The sequence below is a fragment of the Cnephaeus nilssonii genome, assembly GCF_951640355.1.
Source record: "Cnephaeus nilssonii genome assembly, chromosome: 12".
NCBI classification, from domain to species: Eukaryota; Metazoa; Chordata; class Mammalia; order Chiroptera; family Vespertilionidae; genus Cnephaeus; species Cnephaeus nilssonii.
Window position 1 is genome coordinate 11,076,425 of NC_137083.1, and position 23,930 is coordinate 11,100,354.

At 42.3% G+C, this 23,930-nt stretch overlaps 1 protein-coding gene across 2 annotated transcripts in view; it reads left to right on the top strand.

Moving 5' to 3' along the window:
• SKAP2 (src kinase associated phosphoprotein 2) overlaps nt 1-23,676 on the top strand; it is a 145,485-nt gene extending 121,809 nt beyond the window's left edge. The window contains exons 10-13 of one of the 2 annotated variants that reach the window (XM_079786403.1): nt 2,217-2,294; nt 7,716-7,828; nt 20,782-20,883; nt 21,240-23,676. In XM_079786403.1, coding sequence (XP_079642529.1) covers nt 2,217-2,294; nt 7,716-7,828; nt 20,782-20,874 — 284 coding nt within the window. In that variant the 3' untranslated portion in view covers nt 20,875-20,883; nt 21,240-23,676. The remainder of the gene's footprint in view (nt 1-2,216; nt 2,295-7,715; nt 7,829-20,781; nt 20,884-21,239) is intronic. The other variant, XM_079786402.1, reaches the window with a different exon arrangement.
• Nucleotides 23,677-23,930: the final 254 nt, after the last annotated feature.

Genomic DNA, 23,930 nt, shown 5'->3' on the forward strand with positions numbered 1-23,930 from the left:
AGGTCTTTTATGTATTAATTACTACTTGACTGAACAACATTAAATTGCCAATGTTAGGTTCAACTTACTATGTATAAGGTACCAAATATGTCAGCTGTTCCTGATGTTGGAGCTTTTATTATTTTGTTTGAACTGAGTTACAAAAATTCGAAACAGTTGTAGTTGTCTTGTAAGCACAGTAATTCCCAAGCTTGACTTAAATGTTAATTGTTATTAATCACCACTTTAAATTTGCACAAGTCTTCTAAATTCACATGTGCCGCCCTGACCCCTCTACCCACCTCTCCAGTTGCCCCTGGACATTTCCTCTGGGTCGCCCACCGGCATCTTCAATCTCTCAGGTCAAAAACACAACTCCTTGCATTTCCTCAGCAAAATAGCTTAGCTCGGCTGTTCTCTTTTTAGCAATGATGTTCCATCTCTCAGTTCACTCAGCTCAAAACCTCAGCCATCCTCCGTTGCTCTCTTCCCCCCGCCCCCCTCCCCCCCCAGCCCTCCACCTTCAGCCAGGCTCAAAGTTTATCAATCCTAGTTCCTTTACCCCTCAAGACCATCTCCTCTCCATTTCCTCTGCCCCTTCAGTTCAGCACTTCCTTCCCCTTAGCCAGACTCCGAGCGTCTCTCCCCCACCCCCTCCTCCGGAACCTAACACAGTGGGATCAGATGGCCATTCCTCAAGCTTAACTTCAGTCCTGTCCTTTCTTTGCTCAGAAATCTTCTGGGGCTCATGTTGCCCACCAAGTACAAGTCGAAAGTCCGCAGCAGAATGTTCATGGCCCTTCAGCGATTGGCCCAAACTCCCCGCGTTGTCTCCCACCCGACCCTCTCCCTCTGAGCGCCGCGTTCTTTGGCTAAAATGAATATGATGGCGTCTTGTTCTTTTGTTTAGGCCTCTCTGTCTGGAAATTCTCTCCTTCCTGTCTCTCATTCAGATCCTCTCCTTCTCTCAGAGCCGTCATGGTATTCCCCTGTTGGGTGCTTTCTTCTCTGCCCTCCTTCATGCCTGGGCCTCACATGTCAGCTTTTATGCCCCATCCCATTTCCCTTTAGATTCTGTCTTCGGACCCTCTAGGTTGCCAGCTTCCTCAAGGCAGATGCTCCCTACGTCCTTGCCTACCTGGCAGAATCTGTCTCTTGCATGTAGTTAATACTCAATGAAGAGTTATTGGTTGAATTATTGAATAGTCATAATAGTTATATTTCTATATTTTGCATATTTTTCTTTAAAGTTTTGGACTTTTTTTCTGTGAAATTATGATTCTTTTTGAACCCACTTTTTTTTTTGCATACAATTTCATTCATATGCCCTGCCTTAAATATTTCTAAGTTGTATATAAATCCTTAGGTGAGGAAAGAGGTAATGTAATAAACGTTTCATTGATGTAAAGGCATCAAATAGTCTATTGACTCTGTTAAAAACTGTTCTCGTTTCATCTTACCGTATTTCTTCCTGTAAACTGGAGAGGGAACGTGGTGGGAGAGTGTGGAAACAGGTAAGGCACTTGATATGTGCCGGCTAAGGAACATGGACTTTAGGATCACAATCCTAAGTTTGAATAGCAAAAGTTAGAAATTGCTTTATCTTTTCCAGTCTCAACTTAGTCACCTGAAAAATGAGGATTGAAGAAGTATTTATCTATGACATCTTTGCATGTGCTGTAGTATATGACACATAGTAGGTTCTCGGTATAATGGGGGGGAGGCTTGTAGGGTAAGGATCCTTCTAGTGTTCTTCTCTGAAGATCAAGTGAGAAACCCTATGAAGTCTCTGATACTCAACAAATGACTTTTATATCACACATTTCTCTCTGCTACGTTGATGTTCTAGAGACCATGATTTTATCTGTGGTTCTCCTGCCACCGTTTAATGTGGTCTTTGTAGTGCTGGGTATCATTTTATTGGATGTCAGGGCTTTTCTGGATCTGCAGTCATCATAGATGAGTTTCTATAAGTATTTAAAACAACAAAGCACTGGTACATATCTCATATTCTATTAAGCCAACTGGTAAGGTTGCTAGTATTTGGAAGTAGCTGGGGGTGTATTTATCCAGCTTTAGATTATTGAAAAGGGCATGTGAATGTGGAGTGGTTTCCTTCTTCGAAAAGGAATCTTTTTGTGTTGTAAACTTTTAATTTTGCTCTTCAGATGGGGTGAGTCCTGTACTGTTATCCCAGGGAAACCCTTCAGTGAGCCATTTATGTTGTTTATTTACAGACGAGGAAGAGGACGCTGCTCCCGGGAGAGCGGAGGAGCCGAGGAAGACGAGTCAGGACAGTGGCCATCTCAGCACAGGTACTGGCGCGGAGCTTCCCGGGACGCCTGTCTTGGTTGTGTTCACTTCCTCGCCGCTCTGAGGGCGTTTACACAGCTCCCCAAAGTGGGCTCCCTCGGTCTGGATATCTTATGGCTGAGAAGCTGCTTAGCCCCATTTAGGATGCGTGAAAACCACTTGAGAAGGATTTATAAAGTAAGCCAATTTATACAAGGTATTCCTTCCTGAATTACTTTGTAATGACTCAATTAGCTTTCATTTCTGCACAAAGGAGATTTAGTTGCATAAATTAGCTTATCATCATTGAGGAAGTGTCACTGCTAAAGGACAGCTTATAGATACAACATGCAGTTGCTGTCAAACCTATAAGAATGTAATATAGACATCTGTGTATACTTTGTGCCGGAGCAGAACAGACTTCTGCCATTCAGAGACTAACAGGGGACAACAAGTTGCCCAGGGGACCGGCAATGTAGACATCTCTGAAAAGGTCAACTTGACACAGGCTCTGACAATCGACCCGCAGCTCTGTCTTCTTTGATAAAAATCAGATAAACTTAAGACCGCTAATTGATCTGCAGCCTGTTTAAATGTTGGCCATGCATATCTTCATTGCATATGATTAACACGGAAAGCGAACCAACGGGGTAAGAAATGCCAGGGTCCAGTGACAGCGGCTTAAAAACCGAAAAAGGACACTGGTGGCCGACGAGTCTGGGAAGGAGGGTCCCCTTATCCATGTCCACTTGCCCCGCCGCCCCAAGCACTCATTATGACCGAGGCTGGAAAAAGAGCCACACGTGCTGTGCAGAGAGTCACATGACATGGGCAGCTGCTCTTGCTGTTTGTTATTTCCAAACAGCGGGAGATAAACCCTATCTGTGGCGCAAGCACGAGGTGGGTTTTGATAAGCCAGCAATTATTTTACACGACAGACGAGAAGGACAGCGTCTTATCAGGACTTCAGCCTCTCCATGGCCACATGTCAGCGGGGCAAGGCCTGCCCTGTCGTCCCATGTCCGGTGAGAGCTGGAGTTGGGGTCACCTTCCCCTCTCCGATCCGTCCATACATCACCCTCTCGAGCTGTCAGAGGCAGGGTGGACAAGGCGTGTGTGTTCAGGAAGTCGCTTTCCAGAGTCCTTCCGACGGCGACATGTGGAAAGGAAACGCGGCCTGGTTTCCGGCCCGGCAGGAAGGCAGGAGCAGGTTGCTGCGGGAGGTTGGGGTTTGCTTTTGTCGGAAAGGAAGTGAGGCCGGAGTCAGGAGCTGTTAGCACTCAGGCCCGGGAGGCGCAGCCATAAAGCCCGGGCGGGGGAAGCCTGGAGGCCCGCGCTCCATAGTCATTTAGGGACAGAAGTTTTATTACGTGTCACAGAGCCTCCGCCGAAAGCACGTCGCCTCCTTTTTAAAGATCTCAGTGCCGGTGTAGGAGGAAGACACATACAGCTATTCTTTCCACAAATATATGTATTTTGGCTGAAAGCACCTGTATTTTTCAGAACCCTTTGATAGTAACTATCTCCCAAATTTTTGCCTCTGAGGGAAGGGGAAAAAAATCAGGCTTTCCTCCGAGGAATGCATTCAGTAGGTCCAGTTCCTCGTGCAATAGCCATAAATTAGCACCGCAATAATTCTTATCTCCGGTGACATGAAATTCTTTTCAAGCAACAGTTTCCCTGCTCTCGCATCGCGGCGACCTTTGCTCTCCGAGGCTGTCGAGGAGGTAACCCTAGAAGTTTGTTTGCCGTGCAGGGCAGCGAGCTGACAAGGGTATTACTATCTTGCTGCACATCGCATGATGTGAACTTCTAACCTTACTCAAGAATGTTCTATAGTTTTCACATGGACTGATTTTACAAAAAAAGAAAAAGAATCAGACTAATGTAAAATACGTAAGCGAAACAAAATTAATCACGGATTCCTTACGAGTTCTTTCATGTTCATGCTTCTAGATCTTGCTTATGTTATTACACATACCCTAAAGATTCCACTTTTTGAACACTATGCTTACCTTTCTAAAGTTGTTTTTAACTTATGACACGACTCAAGGAGAGACTCTCCATTATTTTATTATTGTATATTTCCTCCATTGTCATCCTTTTTAAAGCCTTTTCATTTTTTGCAAAAGTATCTCCAACGTTTAGTTTATAGTGTCATAATAATTTTGCTCTTAACGCCCAATGACCTGTTTTTGTATTCTTTGAAAAAGCAGGAGCAAGAATATTGTTTAATTGTTATAGGCTGGCTAATTTAGATTTTTCCCTTCTTTTTTAACCATTCATGCCTCTCAGGACAAGAAGCATAAATAATGAGATGATTTTTTTTTTTTTTTGTAATTTTGAAAACATAGATCATGATGTGGATAGAATAGAAAAACCAATCCGTGCGGTAAAGACAGCTAAACGGATTGTGTTCAGAATGTATGCCTCGCTGTGGTTTATGACATGATGCGTCACCCCATGTTCTGTTGTGTTTTAAAAAACATACTTCCCCTGGATGCGTTTTCGGTGTGTAGGTGAGCAGGGTTACTTCCGTGAGCCCACCGTGCTTCTGAGGCCACGTCTAGGCACAATTTCTTGGTGTCTGTTTAGCCACAATTAAAAATTTAAAAAAGTAAACCAGAGCAGCAAGGAACAAGACGATCCCTAATTTTATGTCTAGGATTGATCCCAAGGACCTGAGCATTCCTCCCCCTAGGAGACTAAGGCGACGCAGCATCCGCTGCCCGGTTTCTCCCCAGCGGCGATGCAGCTTTATAGCTGGTCCAGCTGCAATAGAGAGAATGGTAAAGTGCAGGCCCATGCAGCACGTGACGCCAACAGCTTATTATTCCTCAGCAGAGCTCACATATGGGACCCAGAAATGAGGTTGGTCTTTGGGTAACATCATCATCAAGGTTACAGAAAGCGCAGAGGGAAACGCATCTTTCCCCGGCACCGCCACGCCGCCAGCCCCGCCGCCTCCACGGCAGTGAGAGTTAATGAAATGCTCTTGATGCACATCTAGGGAGAGATGCATCTTGCACGCGGTGGGGGTCTCCGTGCCCCGCCTGTGCTTCTGGAGCTCCCATTAGTGATAATGGGAGTTTCACCAAGCGCATCGAGGGGAAGAGAGACCCCAAAGTGATAAGGATTATTATGCATTAGAAATGATCATATACTTTTTCTTCCTTCCTTCCCCCCACCTCTTGAAAGTCTTTTGGATGAGAAACTGTTGAGAGAGAATCTGAAAAGGGGAAGAGCAGGCAGCGGGCTAGACAGCTGGGGAAGCTGCTGGGATGCCCTAGCCAAGCCACTGCTTCTACTCTAGTTTTTAGCCCAAGTTTCGTTTCTTCAACCTTTTTTTGGATCAAGCCTAAGGCTGAGCAGCATGGGGAACACACAGGAGCCTCAACTATTTAGATCCTCTTACCTCCTGGCCAGTGACGGTGGGGGAGGGCCATGCATGTGAAATGATGTCATCCTCTCTCTGCTCTAATTCCTGGACTTTTAAACTGACACTGACGGACTGCATGGGGCGCAACATTTGACCCATTTAGCAGTTGATTTAATCTGACTAGGATGTTTCAGCTTCTAAATCTCTATTTGTCTAAATAAGTGGTTTTTAAAGGAAATCAGTCACTTTATTATTAAGTAATTTTTTTCTAAAAAAAAAATTGACAATGTTTGGAGTGATCTGTCCAGCCAGAGTGCCCTCTAGTGTCCATTTATGGGATTTACTTCAGATACGCTTTGGGGGGGAAATGTAATGAAGGCGGCCACAGCATTGTTAGTTCTTGGTTGGATTCCCTGGCTTGTGCACATCCCTGCTGGTATCCGTGATGGGTGCTCAAATGCTAGAGCGGAGAGGTCAACAAGGTTCGTCTCTCTCTGCCGCCCTCCCTCCCTCCCTCCCTCCCCGCCGCCTCCCCCTCCCATTTCCCTCCTCCCCTCCCTCTCTTTGTTTTAATTCTTAGAAAATGAGAGAGAAAAAACTAATAGGATTTTACTAGGTTGTGTATTCTAGTCCTTGTTTATTTAAAAGTATAATTGAAAAGTAGCGTCTTACTTCCTAATATTCAGACTCCCTATTGTTCAGATTTTCTCCTTGGCTTTAAAAAATATTTCCACCATTAAAGAGAATTTTAAAAATTTCAAATGAACATGGCACTTTGTACATATCACAAACCATGTGTCATAAGACGAGCGCCCTAATGACATGCTAATGTGACTGGTTGCGTTGGAATTGCCAGCGAGCCTGCTGTTTGAGAGCCATCTAACAAAACTAGGATGACAACCCCGATCCAGCATGTGTCCCCACAGTCATCCCCTCAGAATTCAAAGATGACACTCCATGATGGAAGCTGTCAGCCCATATATGTTCTGCCTGGTTAGTGAATACACGGACATCTTAGTGATATTACTTGCATTCTCTCTGCTTGCATTCTTTTTGCGTTAACTCATCAAAACTCAATTATCATGAAATTAAAAACAGGAAACAGTTCTCTGTGTAACAAAAGCATCCAGTGTACTTAACTCTGTGCTGTGTTTCAGGAGAGCCACAGTGTGTAAGTGACAAAGCATTTATTACCCGGTTTATTGTGGTATTACAGAGCGGAGAGCGCTAAATAATCAATCAGTTAATGGTCTGTATGGCAGCTTGAGCACATCACATCCATTGTGCTTATGCTGTTAGAAGGATGAGCTGATAACTCCAGTGTATGTTGCATGTTTATTCAGAGCCTAATGTCCTAAACTAGGGCTGACAGGCATCTTGAGAAATGCAGCTTCAGCTCTGACAATTTCTAAGTTGCTAAAATATTTGAAAAATAACTTGGAGAGGCTTTGGGTCCAAAAGTCCCCAAAGATAAGAGCTGGAATTACCCTTTGTATTATTTCCACTTTATCCTGTTTTCTGAAACTAGCTTTCGGTTTCAGAATTTTTAGAAAAGTGTTCCCTAGTTTGGGTTAGATTTGTACCTTAGCTCCTTTGTTATCGTCATTGGTATGCAGTGTCCCGATTCTGGAAAGGCGGTTACTTCGCTCACAGTGTGTTTCTCACGCCTCTTGGCTGTTGCTCACTATGCAGGGTGGGTCTCATCTTCAAAGCATGTTGCCAGGGGGCTGAGGTCCGTCTGTAAAATGAGTGGGAAGTAACTTTTAGGTGCTGGTTTGATGAGAAAACGGTGCCATTACAGGTTTTAGATGAATAACAAAAGGAGAGAAAGAGAGAAAAAAAACCAGACCTTCAAAATCAGGTCTCTTGGAAAAGGGTCCTTAATTAGATGATAGTAGAAGTAGGATTCTTGTACAGAGGTAATAAACATTTTCTTGGAGTCAGGAGTGAAATTTTTAGAATATTTTGGTGGTTTGGGTGGCTCCTTAGTTTCTCTTGGTTCATTTTTAAATGAGGGCCCACTGCAGGAGAGCTCCAACTCACGTTTTCTCTCTCTTCTTCCTAGGAGATAAAAGCACCGATTACGCTAATTTTTACCAGGGTTTGTGGGACTGCACAGGTGCTCTTTCTGATGAGTTGTCATTTAAACGCGGGGATGTGATTTACATTCTGAGCAAGGTAAGAAGACCCCCGAAAATGACAGCTGCAAAGGGTGAATACACAACTAGTTTGTTATGCATTTGGGTCGCAACCCTGGGGAAAATGCCAATCGGAATTCTTCTAGGTCCTTGTTAACAATCGGGAGTTCACAATAATTAATTATTTTGTCAAGTGAAATATAATCAAAATTTAAACACAATCAGATAACAGGATTCAACTTAGCAGTGTGTTTACCTATCACTTGAGCCTTTGGCTCCCATCCACACTGCCTTCTCCAGAAACAATATACTTATGTGCAAGTTAACATTGTAAGGTATTAGGTTATTTATTATGTTTTTCTTTCCTCTTCCTTTTTATTCTTCTGTGTGCTTATTCTGATTTTGCCTGCCATTCACTACTGGAAACACCGTGTTTATAGAATAAGCTTTTCATCTTTATGTAAATACGTGGGGTGTTCCGACAATTTAAGAGCAATGCTTTTCTATTCAGACAGGTTTAGGTAATTTTTTTCAAGTGCCTAGTTTTGTTTTGTTTTTAATAGTTCTTTATTGATTTCAGAGAGGAAGGGAGAGGGAGAAAGAGATAGAAACATCAATGATGAGAGAGAATCATTGATCGGCTGCCTCCTGCACATTCCATACTGGGGATTGAGCCCACAACCTAGGCATGTGCCCTGGACCCGAATCGAACCCGGAACCTTTCAGTCCGCAGGCTGATACTCTATCCACTGAGCCAAACCGGCTAGGGCTAGGTAATTTTTTTTAAGTTTAACATAATTGTATTTGTAAACATAATAGCAAAGTATGTTGCATGAACTCATCTTTATATATGAAAAGTCATGTCTGTGCCTCTTTAAGATATTGGATTATTCAAAGTCTTTCTGTCCTTCGATCTAAAAGTTTCTGTTTGTGATTACACTTCTGATGACGTGAGTGAGCCCCCTCAATCTTCACGTTTTAACTTTTCCTACTGTTAGGTGGGTGTTAAAAAAATTCCCCCTTCAGTCTCCTTTATGCGGCTATTTTAGAAACAGGTGACACATGGAAACTGTAAGTATGAAAATGTTGTAGAAATCAAAAGTCTAGGAATGTAATGTGGTTTCTTGATTAGAGAAATATTTTGGACTGTTCAGAAAGATGCTATGATTGTTAGATACAGAAGAGAATTTTAACATTTGTTGGCTGGTGCATAAAATCATAGCAGAGAGTCACAGAACGGTTGAGCGAGGGATCTTAGGGATCATCTATGTGTTCGTGGTTTTTACAGGTAAGGGACTTGGGTCAAGAGAGTGCCAGAGCCTGTACTTCACAAGGCATCTTGACTTCCAGATCAGGGCTTTCTGTTGTTTTCATCTTGTACTTGTCTCTTCCTTCCTTCTTCCATCCCTCTCTCTTTTTCCCTTCTCCCTCCCTCTCTCTCCTCCTTCTTTTCATCCTTGTGTTTAATTTGAAACCATCATAAAGTACCAATAATGGGCCAGATCCCATTCTAAGCACCAGGAATGCAAAAGAGATACGATATAACCACTTGTAGATTATTGGGGGAAATATTTGGTAAGTAAATACATATAACCAACTGTGATAATTGCTGGTTGAGGTGCCCAAAGCTAAGAGTTATCTTTTATTTCTCAGTCCTCTGCTCATTAGTGTGGGATTTTTTAATACATATTTTTGAAAGACACTTTCAGTTCTGGGAAGCTCTAGATGGCCATATCACAACTCTCGCCTTAGGCCTATTATTAAGCACTTGATTGCCTGAGTTAAGACAACAGGTTTTTAAGTTAATTACTTAATATAGGAACCAAACTGATTAGTTTCAGTTCTTTTTTAAAATATATATTTTTATTGATTTCAGAGAGGAAAGGAGAGGGAGAGAGAAATAGAAACATCAATGATGAGAGAGAATCACTGATCGGCTGCCTCCTGCCTGCCCCCCCCCCGACTGGGGATCGAGCCCTCAACCTGGGCATGTGCCCTGACCGGCTATCGAACCGTGACCTCCTGGTTCATAGGTTGCCACTCAACCACTGAGCCACACTGGCCAGGCTAGTTTCAGCTCTTGACAAACTTCCTTGGCATCACTCCTCAAATTTACTTAGCTCACAGCTTCTTTCACCAATTTAGCTGCAATTGTGTATAAAATTAAAAGGTTGATGAGCTTTCACTTGGAATCTCATATTAGAGGAGCAAATGGCAGATGCCCATTATATTCCTGCTAGAGGCCCGGTGCACGAAATTCGTGCAAGAGTAGGCCTTGCTTTCCCCGGCTGCCGGCACCGGCTTCCCTCTGGCACCCAGGACCCGGGCTTCCCTCCACCACCAGCAGGCACCCAGGACCCAGGCTTTCCTCGCAGCGCCGGCTTCATCCAGAACGATGTCCGGTCTAATTAGCATATTACGCTTTTATTATTATCGGTGGTAAACTGTGAAATCATGAAGCCCAGGTGGGTCTGTTCTTAAAGTCTTCTCTCTGAACCAGGTTGTCTTTGTTGCTGAAAGCCTCGGCGTCCCGGCCTCCAGGAGGGGCTGTGAAGCGGGCAGCATCCCCATGGGCAGGTCTCAGTCCTCCCATTGCCTTCGAAACCATTTCCTGTTAATATGAAATTAAAAAGATAATCATATACGTGTGCTGCACTTCTAGGATTCCCGGGGAGGTAATTCCAGTACTCCCAGAACTGTTTTGTGGAGATGCTAATTTTATCTGTGAAGCCTGATCGTAGAGCCCAGGTTAGTGGTGGTCCAGCATAGGGGCTATTACACACATCACCACCCAGCTGTGGACCTGGTGGAATCACAGAGATGTCTCAGTGAGGGTGAGGGTGAGGGTGAGAATAAAGGACACTTAGCTCTCCCTCGAAGGAATTTGGACTAATTCTGGGCCATTGATGGGTGTTCCGGCAGTCGGTTGTCTGGTTGCTTTAAGGGTGAGTATGTGTTTGTGAAGACTGACTCTTCCACTTGGCTTTGGGCAAGTTCAGATTGGAATCTCCGGAGACTACATTTTTATTTGGTTTGGCCTTCCAGTTTTTGTCAAAACTTGGCAAGCATAGACCATAAATTAATATCATAAGTTCACTTAATATATGAATGATGACAGCAATTTAAATTCTTGGCATTACTGTAAATTCAGAACTCAAAGCCCTTAGTAGAAGAGAGTGAAAAATTGCTCAAAGGAGCTTGTTTCTAGATCAAAGTAGAGCTGATCATATGTATTGATAGACTTTTTTAAAGTAGAATTAGTATAGAAATCACTAGCATTGTTATAGGCCTAGAAATTTGTTTAGTCTTTCTCAGAGTTATATTTAGATGTCGTGATGATGGAATGAAATGTTACTGTTTTAATTCATTTGTTACACCATCTAGTGGCTCAGAATGAGCGGTGCAGGTAATTGCGGCTAATGTGCACAATCAAAATGATGTCATAAATCCAACTTTAAATCCAGCCATGGGCTATTACTTTCGTATCTCATGTCAATAAAATATTAGCATTAATCATGAAATTTTTTCATCATTCTGAATTAAATGTAAAAATTGTATACATAAGGAAGAATACATTTTAAGGAGTCTAACACAATATTTATGAAGACATAGAAAATGTATACTTTATAAAGAACTTAATGCCACAACTTTTCTAATAACACCCTTTAAAAGATTTTAAAGATATATAGCTTGCTTTTAATAATTAACTGATCTATAGTTTGCAACATTTAATTATCTGTTTGCCTTGCCTTCTGGGAGGTTGCGAGTTCTGAAAATACTTTTGTAAAAAAAGGCAACACGAGATAGTTTAAGAAAAATGTATTCTTTCCATATAAATAAACATTTAAACGAATCATGAAATAAAATGGCGCACATTGTAATAAAGAGTGTTTTAATTTTGTAAGTGCAGTGACAGGAAAAGATCTCACTGGTTTGCGACTAGGCTGTCTTCATTGAAATTCACTGCAGAGATGCCGTTTCGTTTTCAAACGCAGCCTTCTTCTGTCTTTGCGAGGAAGCCGTGATGGGGGTCAGCTGTGCTCCGTCAGCCCGGGGCTGATTTATTTATTTTGGGCCTCTTCTGAGAGTTACACACATCTTAGCCTTTCTTTTTAAATTTTTGGTGAAAATCAAATGCTGCAGTAAAGGAAGAAGAGTAGGCAGATACCCCGTTCTCCCCTTTGCCTTTTTAACATTTTTCCAATAGCAGCTGTCACATGACCCCTGGCTGAGCTAGCTCCTCCTTCCAAGAATCCCTCATTTTCTTAGTTTTAACCTTTGAACCTCGCTAATAATAAATCTAAATACTGCTTGCCTAAAAAAGCGAGCCGGTGGTAGCGTTTTGCGTACAGTTCTTTTCATAAGGGTTGCTGCTGTTTTTTAATGTGTTAAACACTTTATATACTTCAATAGTTCACTGGAGATTTAGAAACACCCCCCCCCTCACCCCCCAAATGAAGCACTTTTTCTGGGGTGAATAAAACTGGGATTTGTCATTTTAATGACAACTGCCTTGTTAGTGAATGAACTCTGAAACAAGGCCTGGTTTCAGATTCATTTGATAGGGGGGAAAATCATTTTTTTTGAGTAGAAAATCTTTTAATTTTTTTTAGGAATTGAGTTGTTTAAAATCATGCTAAATTCTCCTACCAGTTTGCACTTCAATTGTATTACCACCTTAAACACAGACATCTTCTCATCCTTAATAGTATTTCCCTAGAACTGTGTTTGTGAAATTTTATGATTTTAATAGCAGGATCCAGGGTAGATAGCTATAGGCATGTTCGTGGCCCTGCATACCTCTCTGGTATGCTATTCTACTTGCTGTTCTGGATTTTACATCCTCTCTTAGTTTATCTTTCAATCTGTGCTCATCGGTAAATTGCTAACCACATTCCTATTCTTACTTTTAAAGCAATAAATTAGTTTTAGAGACCTAATGACAGGAGAGCTACGCTTCAGCAGGAAAGAGGCATGAACTTCGTCTGGCATTAGCAGGAAAGCACCAGAGTCCGGAATCCTGGGATATTTTATCTAGTCGAGGGCATGTGCCTTGAGCTTTACAGCTTCTTGAAAAAATGTTTTATTAAGTCAGAGACAGGAAATGTCGGTTGACACTGTTCACTAATGTACAATAAGAGAGCTTTTAAAATTCTTGTTATTGTTGTTATTTTTTAGCTTGCCTTGGTTGGAATTCCAAGCATTGATGCTTTTCCACTTGTTTGTGACTTTTTCCAAGGACTGGCGAATCGGGATCGTTTGCTTCTCATTGTGAAAATGTAACGATTCAGTCACTAGAGCTTTTCTTGGCTCTGAACCTATCAGGAAAGTAGAAATACAAGGAGAGTCTTGCTGAGTTTTTTTCTTTGTGACCATCTGACCCACTGGCCACAAATAGCATAGCCAACTGCTGGGGAGTAACCAGGCCATCTCCATGTAGGACACATGGCTGGCTGCAGGCTGCTTCCCAGCATGCCGTCCCACCTTGCAGCCTTTCGGAAGGAGAAGGAGAACGGAGAGTCATGGTACTTGTAGCTGCCATGGTTGGGGTGTGGTGGCATCTAGTTCCTATGCTGCCAATAGGGAGGTTGCCGTCTGAGGTCCGGTGAGGCAGGGGCCAGGCAGACCTGCTGGCTCCCACCCACCCCTCCCGAGGAGAGATGCTCAGTCTGTGGAGACAGCACCAGGTCAGACGGCCTGGTTCCCCTCCTGGGACCCCTCTCATCTCCTAGCAAACAGCATGTGCGGGCACTTCCCTGTTTTCTCTTGCACACAGTGGAGGGCGTGGTCCAGGGCCGTGCTGATAGGTGAAAGGGGACAGTGTGCAGCAAGGCAGCTGGCAGGCTGAGCCCTTGCGGTGGTTGAGAGGTGGCGTCAGAGAGGCCGGGCCGAGCTGCTGTTTGCAGGGCCTGTGTGATTGAATTCTACAAGGAATGAGCAAACATTTGCCAGAAGCAAAACAACAACAAAAACACGCAAACACACACACACACACACACACACACACACACTCTGCTGATCATTTTTTTAAAATCCTAAATTTAAAAATCCATGATTTCTTATGCTGTCCACCACTCCTCTGCAAAAAAAAAATTAGGAACCCCCCCTCCATGTATATGTGGCACATTGTTACTCCTTTGCGATGTCTCCCTGCTCATTCCTTTAAAGGTCAGATTCCCTTTGGCCGAGCAGGATAGAGAGCTGCTCACAACAATCAGACTGCCTTAGATTGCTCTCCAAAATACTCTATTTTTTGTTGCCCTGGTTTTTGCTACAGCAATGAATAGGGAGGGAGAGGGAAGAAATGGATCAAAATAGGTCCAGAGACATGGATACATGGAGGGGAGGAGGTGGGGGGATGGGAAGAGAGTAACCAAAGAACTTACGTGCATATATGCATATTCCATGGACACAGACAATAGTGTGATGTGATGAAGGCCTGGGGTGGGGCAGGGGTTGGGTGGAGGGGGGTAAAAGGGGGAAGTGGTTACTTAAAAATATTACAGCATCTGTAATACTGTCAACAATAACAATTTTAAAAGAAAAAGGATTTGTCGCATACCTGCAATATGCTGCTCTGGGCACGCATATGCTCTCACTTGTCTGATTCGTAAGCTAACCTGTGAAGTATGTGGTGCGATTGCGCAGAGGAGGAAACTGAGGCTCTGTAGGGTCACTATGCAGATTGCCTGAGGACACCAGCAAACAAGTAATTTCTCCTGGAATCTGTGCAGGTGTGGCCCTAAACCTTTCTCTGTCTACTTTATCCCTCCGTGGGTCTATCTCTCTCAGCTCTGAACTTGAAGTAGACAGTGTGTCCTAAGTTTTTGTATCTCCAATACCTAACCTATGGCAGATAGATGTTTAATATGTAATGAAAATGCAGTTAAAATGGGAAATAATACTGAACTTATTAAAAAGAATTAGAATCAGAGAATTAGCAGAACCTTAGTGCTAGCCCTTCACTGTAGAGGTGAGGAAATCTGGAGGCTCAAGATAATGGGGTGAAGGAGGATAAATAAAGGGATAAAGAAAAAAGGATGACCCCCGTGGAGACCTTAAGATACAATGGAGTTTGTGCACTTGAGCTTCCAACTCCGCCTTGAGCTCCTTGGAAACCAAACTAAAAAAGGGAGAGATGGGAACTAATAACTTCTCTTAATCATAAAGGACAGATCTAGGTTTTTTCCCCAGTACTGGCTACTTAAAAAAAATTATCATGCATTTCTAGAATGTTCACTGATTATCTGACCTCAACCACTTTATATAATAAGTAAAACAGTGGCAGGTAATGCCCTCAATGCAAAAATTTTGTAGTAAATATAACAACAGATTTCATTCTATGAGGTCCAAATATATAATAATTGGACTTACTGCTTTACATTAAATATGTAGCTGGATTGTTGTGAGGTCTCAAGGAGTGAGGTATACAAAACAAAAAATCATCCTGAAAGGACTTGGGGATTGCTCAAGGTCACATACCTAGTTAGTAAGAGCTGGGATGAGACTCCAGGAATGAGAAGGAGCCGAAAACCCAGTAGATTGTCCCTTTCGCCCGCCACACTGTTTCTCCCATTGCAGGGCTCTGTCTTAACCTCCTCGGTACTCATAGTAAATTCAACTGAACTGATTTCTTCAAAGAACTGGCATTATTTGCCCCAGTTCTGCAGGAGACAGATATATTTATTTCTGCTGGTGGCATTTAAGCTCTTTAGACAAGGTATTATTTATAGTGCATGCCTGTTTTTATGCCAGTATCATTCTGTTTTGATTACTATGGCCTTGTGGTATAGTTTGATATCAGGTAGCATGATTCCTCCAACTTTGTTCTTTCTCAAGATTGCTGTGGCTATTCAGGTTCTTTTGATATTTCATATAAATTTTTGGAATATTTAGTCTAGTTCTGTGAAATATGCCCTTGGTATCTTGACAGGAATTGCATTGAATCTATAGCTTGCTTTGAGTAGTATAGATAATTTAGTGATTTCTTCCTATCCATGAATACAGTATGTGCTTCCACTTATTTGTATGGTCTTCAGTATCTTATAATTTTCTGAGTACAGGTCTTTTACATCCTTGGTTAAATTTATTTCTAGGTGAGTTGATAGTTTGTTTGTTTTTTATGCAGTTGCAAATGGGATTGTTTTCTTAGTTTCCCTTTCTGGTAGTTAATTATTGGTGATTAAAAATGCAACTGTTTTCTGGATATTTCTTTTGTATTCTGCTACTTTATTGAATTCATTTATCAGTTCTAGTAGTTTTTGGTGGAATCTTTAGGATTTTCTATATATAGTATCATGTCATCTGAAAATAATGATAGTCTTACTTCTTTCTAATTTGGATGCCTTTTATTTCTTCTTCTTGTCTGATTGCTGTGGCTAGGACTTCCAGTGCTATGTTGAATAGAGTGGTAAAAGTGCGCATCCCTGTCTGGTTCCCGATCTTAAGGATAATGCTTTTAGCTTTTGCCAGTTGAGTCTGATTTTGGCTGTGGGTTTGTGACATATGGCTTTTCTTACGCTGAGGTATAGTCCCTGTATTCCCACTTTGCCGAGAGTTTTTACCATAAATAGGTGCTGGATTTTATGGAATCCCTTTTCGGCAGGCATCTATTGATACGATAAATGGTGATGAAAGGAGACTTTCCTTGATGATTCAGAGGTACTGTCAGGCAAAAAAAGATCAAATCAGGCTCAGTAGAAGGTGGCCTTGGCACTCAGTGTATTTCACCAACCAACACACGACTCTGGTAACTGCTCCCAGGCTCACCCACTCCTTCCACGCCAGCTGTCACTGCTCTTGCGCAGGCCTCCTCACCTCGCCTGGATCAGTCCTGCCTCTGTTCGTCTCAGGAACTGCCTTTGCCAGCTCACTCTGCTGCTCAGGAACTTCCACTAGCTCCTCAGTGCACTTACTGTGGACTCCGCGTGGCTGTCCCCCACCCTGCCAGCAGTCAGTGCGTGGGGAGCAGGCGGAAGTTCTTGAAAGAGGTAACCTGAAGAAAGGATTTCCGTGTTTTAATTATCTAGTGTTCATACTATTGCCATGTGTATGAATAATTTGAGAAATTGAAAATATCACAGGGAATAGTTGGAAGAGAGATACATGTTTGAAGAAACGGCCTTTCGAACACCTGTCGCTTTCAAACAGATTGGCAACTAATTTCTGAAAGGAGTAGCAGCACATCACAACATCTCATTAGTGTTTCAGGTTTCTGTTGAGGCACCGTTCCTCTACCAGATGGTTAGCCGAAAGTGGATTAGCATACTTGAAAAATGAGAATCATGGAGCTGCAAAGGGTTTAAGTAGTAAGAGTTGGGCCTCCAGTACGTGTAAAATACCACACGGCACAGACCGAGACTCAGTCAGTCAGTGAACACGGACATACGTTTACTATGGTGCTGGCTCAGGTCCCCGTTTCACTCTATCAGAACTAGTGCCCTTTTCCTACCTTATTACTCAGTCACTTTAATCTATTGCTTAATACCTATTAATGGAGGCCTGACATTTTAACTACCCAATAAAACTAATGAAAGCAATTGTGATGGTCTGAGAACTGAAAACAGGAGTTAGATCACAACTGTTGAGGGCGGCTTCACGATGATTCCCTCGGATTGCTGGGCGTGCGGCTTTTGCTGTGACCGCCACATCGCATTTTGCCTCGAAGCCATCCATGTGGCAGATATTGAATTCCATTTGAGCGCTGTCTTTAGACAGTCAGCACCCCTACACCTCTGGATCGCGAAGGCATTCCTACAGGAAGAGAAAGAAGCTTTGTGTCAGTAATTACCTAACATTGTCAGAAGCTGACTGCAGGCCCCTGCCCAGTGATAACAGAATAACCGCATAATGTAGCTTTATAGCACATGATTAATAGAAAATAATTACACGTCCTACAAAGGGATGCAATATTTCTTATAAATTGACTAGAATGGTTTCCTGTAGATTAAAGGACTCTTCATTATTTTATCAGTCCTGCTGAAGGGCAGTCACTGGCCTACGCTAGCGTTTCACTCGCTGTTAAGAGCCCAGGAGGGTGAGGGAGACCAGATGGCAGATCTTCCTGTATCTGAGCTCTCGTGAGCCATAAGATGACAGGACGCTTCCTAACTTTTCAGAGATTCGGATTGGCAGCCTGCTCTGGTTCTGTCTCTTTATTTTTTGTTTATGAACAAGATCAGGCTTGAGAGTTGCCGTTTTTTTTAATGACCCACCTGTGACTTTTAGACCAATACTGTCTATACTCAGTATGTGGACTGCAAGACGGGATTGTGTGGATTGTGTTATTTTCCGCTGTAAGTAATCTAGCATTCATAACCACATTTGTTTGGGGGAAGGCAAAGAAAGGCCCATTTTCTTCTTCAGAGGCGACCTTGCGTGATAGTGCGTCTTCAGGCCGAAGTCGAGAATACTGTGCTCCAGGAAGCAGCTTCCTCCCCTTTTATAGGCTGCAAATGGTTTAATTGGGATTCATGTTGCTCAGGAGGCTCATACAGGGGATGGTAATGATAAAAGTAACAGCTTCTGTGTTTGCCGTCTTGTCGACGTGCGCTTGCGGCCGCGGTGTAAACCCATAAATTTGCCTACTAGATTTTTACCTCACTATATTTCATCTTACCTCTTAATTCCACACAGGAGTATTCTGTGGAATCCTTTACGAATGCAGAGTAATAAACACTCTGGTTTTTTATTTATACCTTTTTCTGATTTAAACCTGTGCTATTTTAGAGTACTTTTATGAGGTGTGTATTTCATATGGTTTTCAATCATTTTAAATTAATTAAGTGAAGCATTTAAGAGGATTTCAGTCTAGAACTTTATTTTTTTTTCCTGGAATGTTTCTTTTAAGGGACCTGTTTACAGCTGGATAAGCTCCTCCCTGCTGTTTACTGCTGTGTTTCCCACTTAATGAATCCTCCCAGTTACTGTCAGGCAGAACTCCCTCACGTGTGAAGCATGCCATCGGTCCTTTGTTGAAGTGATTTGCTGGAAATCACTTTCTTAAATTTGGGTGTGAGTCAGCTTCTTGTGAACAATAATATATCTTTAATAGAGAGCACAGGTTATAACCACCGCAGAATATTATAAACTTTCTGGTTTGTAATTGGAATCTAAACATTGACACCCAGATTGTGGGCTCTTCTCTGAACGCAGGTTTGGGTCCTCATATGCCCCTCACTGCACGTGTTCTGTGCCTGTCCTTTCGGGCCTTAATTTCTGTTCTCCTTCCAAATAATCAGTTGTAAAAACAGACCGGCGTTGGGTCAGAGCTCTCACACTTACGTTTACCCTATTAACCATCTAGCTTGAGGTTTTACAAGGTACGACTTTGGCCTCTGAAAGGTTAAATACGTTTGTTTTGTTAAGCATTAGGCTCTAATTGTACTCATTGCCTTAAAAATTGAAAAGGGCAGTTTTATTAGGTACCTACTAGCGTATAATGGTTGCTAATCTTAGCTTTCAGTAAGTTGGTATTTTCTTCTGGTAAATACAGCCTACATACATTACAGTCATCACCATGGAGTTCTGGGCATCAGACTATGTCGTTTCTTAGGCAGTTTTGTCCACTAAGTTCACGCTATCAGAGAACTTTTAAACTTAAAATCATGAGCCAGATGTGCTCTCGTTAGAATCAGAAGCCTTTGTCCCCTCTCCTTCCACCCTGTTCTTGGAGTAAACCTCGTTCTGGTACGTCACCGTTCAAAAAGCACATGCAGACTTAGCCCCATAATCTCTCTATCGGTAGACTGCATATCAGTACACACTTAGTGCTGCTACATTTGTGTTGAAGAACTGTGACTTCCTCTCTGATGGTCAGTGGCATACTAATCAGTACAGATGCTAACTCTGTGCCTGGATTAACCTTCCCTCCCTCGTGCAACCCATTTATCTGGGACTCGGATGTTGGGAAATCATAGCCTATTGAATTACTTTGGGGATTGATTTCAAAAATTTATCTTTAGGAAAAATTAAATTTGGGTCCTCCAATGCTTTTGTAGAGTATTGCTTTGGAAAGATATTATTCTTGAAACTTGTAATTCATTTTACTTTGTTTTTCTCACGAAACATAAATAAGTTTGAGATAAAAGTACATTAGTCAACCTGGCAGACCTATGAGACTGGTTACAGAGAGCTCACGATGCCTAAAGCAGTGGTGTGTCTGAAAAGGGGAGGAGTGGAGGTGCAGGCTTATCTCCCAGGACAAGGTAAAGGCGATGTGGCCCTTCACTCCCTCTCTTTTACAGCTGGGTTAATATTTCGTCTTTATAACTTGGGATACTTTTATTTCCCATTGATCGTCTACTGTAAGGGAGAATCTAACACCATCTTTAAATTCCTTCTGCCCATCCTTTATCAATTGTAGTTAATGATCAATAAAAGACAACAAATGCCTTGCGGAAGCTTTCTTAAAGGAGCCCTTTTGTGAACGGTTTTATAAAGAATTGGGGGGGGGGGGTGTTATTAGTGTTTCCTTATTTTCTCTAATTTATCTGTTTAAAATGTCTATGTGCTTATACAAGGTTTTCTTAAGAAGAGGCATACCTCTATATTCTAAATCATTTTTGGTCATAGGAGTTTAACTAGGAATTAAGTAGTTTATTGTGGGGGAAAAATTCTGTCCTTGCTAGATGGTAAGCTTCTTGAAGGCAAAGGTGGTATCCTAAGGGTCCTGGCTGTGACCCTGTAGCCCCTAGCAGAGGAGAGAGAGGGAAAGGAGGGAGGGAGGTTGATTCACTTGTTAGGTTCTTATAAGTGACTGTTTCTGTGTTCTACACCCAGTAATAAACAGGCTTTGTCTTATACTTTAATTTAAATCTTTGCCTAGCAGCATTTTTAAAGTGTCCAGAAACAAAAAAAGATGAAAATGTTTCAATTTGCAGCTCAAGCTCTTGTAACTTTATAAAAAGAAATAACATTTCTCAGAAGTTGCACACAAAGGACATTGTACTTCCACCAGCCTAAAGGTTAATATTGCATATTGTTTTCAATTAGGAATACAATAGATACGGCTGGTGGGTAGGAGAAATGAAGGGAGCCATTGGCTTGGTGCCGAAAGCCTACATAATGGAGATGTATGATATCTGAGAGTCCTGGGTAAGTACATTTTAATCCAATATTCTGTAATAGCTCATATGTTCTCTTGGTCTCTGCATTATGAGTCTTTGCCTTTTTCTAAGTCTTGGTAGTTTTCTGATAACGTGGAGATTATGCTCCCAAATCTTCTTCTTTTTTTAAAAAGGAGTCTGGTTCAATTTGAAAAATAATTTTGTGGAATTTACTTTGGAAATAGATTATTAAGAGAAAGTATGTGTGGTAATCCAAACCTCCTCCTCTTTAGTAAAATACCACTTTTTATGGCCTTTCTGAGGAGCCCAATGGACAGAAAGAAGGTTGCGTAAACATTCATTTTTCCTCGGCTAAAGAAAATAAAGTAAATTTTTCCTAAACAGGAAAAACCAACGTTTTGGTTGAAGAAAAAGATGATAATGCAACTTTCCCTTCTGCCCGCAGCCGAGGAGGGGTCTCCTGCTACTCTGCGAAGGCCGTGGAGTCAGAACCGTCGGGGAGGCCTGAGCGGCAGCGCATAACCTTTCCTTGTTTTGTTGAGGATCCCGCGTCTTCATTGCTTTCTGCGTTCATAGCATCGCTCTGACGTGAAACTAAATGAAGGATATGAATGCAAATTAGATACAAGCTGTACACTTAGACCTGTTGCTGTTTTGCAAAGAAATGATTGTAGTTTTTACTTACTCATTTGATTTGTGTGAAGAACTCAGCACTATGTTATATGTTCCACGTCGTCACTGCTACTTCTGGTATGAGTTGCTACTTCCGGTATGAGTTGCAACTTCTCTCAATATTGGCCGTCAGTTATTTTTGTCAAATATAATATATAATTTTATAGAAATGTAAACTGCATATATCACGTAAGTTTTGGGTAGATGCTTTAGTAAAGCCTTACAGAATAAGGCATTATTAAAGCTTTAGAGATGTTTTATGTCAGTATTTATTTTTCCACACATTAGTAACATGTTTTTCGGAAAGAATTTTTACCATGGGCGAGTTTGCTTTGTGTTAAATCTCACCACAAGAAAGGAAACAGGATCGAATTGCGAATGGTAGTGTGCTGTCACCTTCCACAACACGCGCTGACTGGCACTGTGGTTCATGTGAAGTCCTGGATCAAGAGCAGATACCCTGGTCAGGTGATGGGCTGGCCAGCATCTTCTACCATCATTTTGTTTAAATTTAATAAAATAAAAAATTCCTAAGGCCCATCTCCATTCTCCACCACTGTAAGGGCACAAGGCATCCCAATGTGCTCTGAGAGTGAGGGGGTGGCCCCAGCCCTCTCCTCCTGCCCGATCGTGGCTGTGGCAGGGGACCCACCGCAGGGCCACTCCAGCCTGAGTCTCCTCGGGCTCCTCCGAGCAGAGGAAGGAGCAGGGTGGGGACCACAGCAGCACACACACCGGCAGGCACGGGGAAGGGCACGGCCGCCCGACGGGAGCACGCGCCCCGCTACCTGAGCAAGACGTGCAGGATCATGTCATCACCTGTTCATGTGTATTTGAAATCAAAGGTATTGTAAACGCCTACAAGGTACCGGTCTGCTCTTATACCCCAAGGTACTGCGGAACGGATAATCATTTGGAGTAGCCATAATCTCATATTGAATCACTGATTGGCACGTACCTTTGTTGAACTTTTTGGATCTTTGCTTTATGAAGATAAAGATTCTGACCATGCAAGCAAGCTGGTAATATTTAAAAACCTTCATTATTTACATAAAACTGTTTACAGGCACTATTTCAGAGTGTACATGTACCATTATCGCCTTAATACCGTGGTCATGTTATCTCAGATGTGAAAGAATATTCATTTTAGGGATTGGGAGTAAACTCTAGTTTATATAAATTATATACATTGTTGAGCTCAAGCTGTCAGACATGAATCGGTGCACTTGTTAATCTGGTCCTAATAGAGAGCATTGGGGTAGAGTGAGAGCATCTTGGGGAACGTAAGACAAGCGGAGATGAGGCTACCGGGCTGGTTTTCGAAGCCCGAGAGGTTGAAAAGCAAAAGCAGTGGTGGGTTTCCACAAAACGTGGGCTTGCTGGCGGCGTGGACACAGGTTTCCTGCTTCGGGCCTCCGTGAAGATTGTAGCCCTGGGCCAGTAGGTGGCAGCAGCCTTTCATTGCATACCCAGCCCCCGGGAAGCCCTCCCCCACTCGGCCCAAACCCCCGCAGAATGTAGAGCGAGTAGAACATCGCTGCCTCCTTTTACAGTTAATCCAGGAGAGGGAGTCCTTCGCCAACGGATGACCAGTGATTCCAAGCCAGACAGTCTCTGTGAACGGAGGCGGTGGCGATACGGAAATCTAGTGTGGCCTCTGCCTGAGCTCCTCTGGCCTTTGTTCTTTTGAAACTGGAATCCAGGTGGGAGATAGGAAAGAAAACCAAGATTTCACATTGGAGTGACAGGGAAAATAATCACTGCTTTCAGTTCATGACAAGTTTATCTTCATTTGGTGAAATCTTCTGTATACTACCAGGGAGAAAGTTTTCTTTACACCCTTGACAATATATCACACACTCTTCAAATCATAATAATATAATTAATGTGACTCTAAATAACATGGCTTGTTAGAAAATGTGCTAATTGCTATGTTCTCATTATGTTTGCTTAGTTTTTATTTGTTTTTCTATGAACAGTTAGAGAGCTGTTTTTTTCCAAAGGTGATTGTAAGTCATATTTTATATAGCATTTTGCTTGATTATTTGCACTGTACTGAATTTGTACTCTATTGCCATTAGATCTTACAATAATGTTCCACTCTGCAAATTTTTAAGGTTCAAATAAAGTTTAATTGTTTGCAAACTGTTATGATGCTAATAATTCAACAGCCTGCTGTGTTACTAATGAAATTACTTTGTTATGATTAATTTGGAAAATAGTGTGTTGATTGTAGTAATTAAGCACAACAAGGTGAAGTAAATGATTCTAATGCCATCTGGCCTCCAAAGTGAATGAAGAAATGAAATAGGGCTGTCATCTGAATTCATTCAAAGAAGTAAGGATAATACAAATGACTTTCATTGCTATAAGGACTTACCCTTAACCACATCTCACTCCATT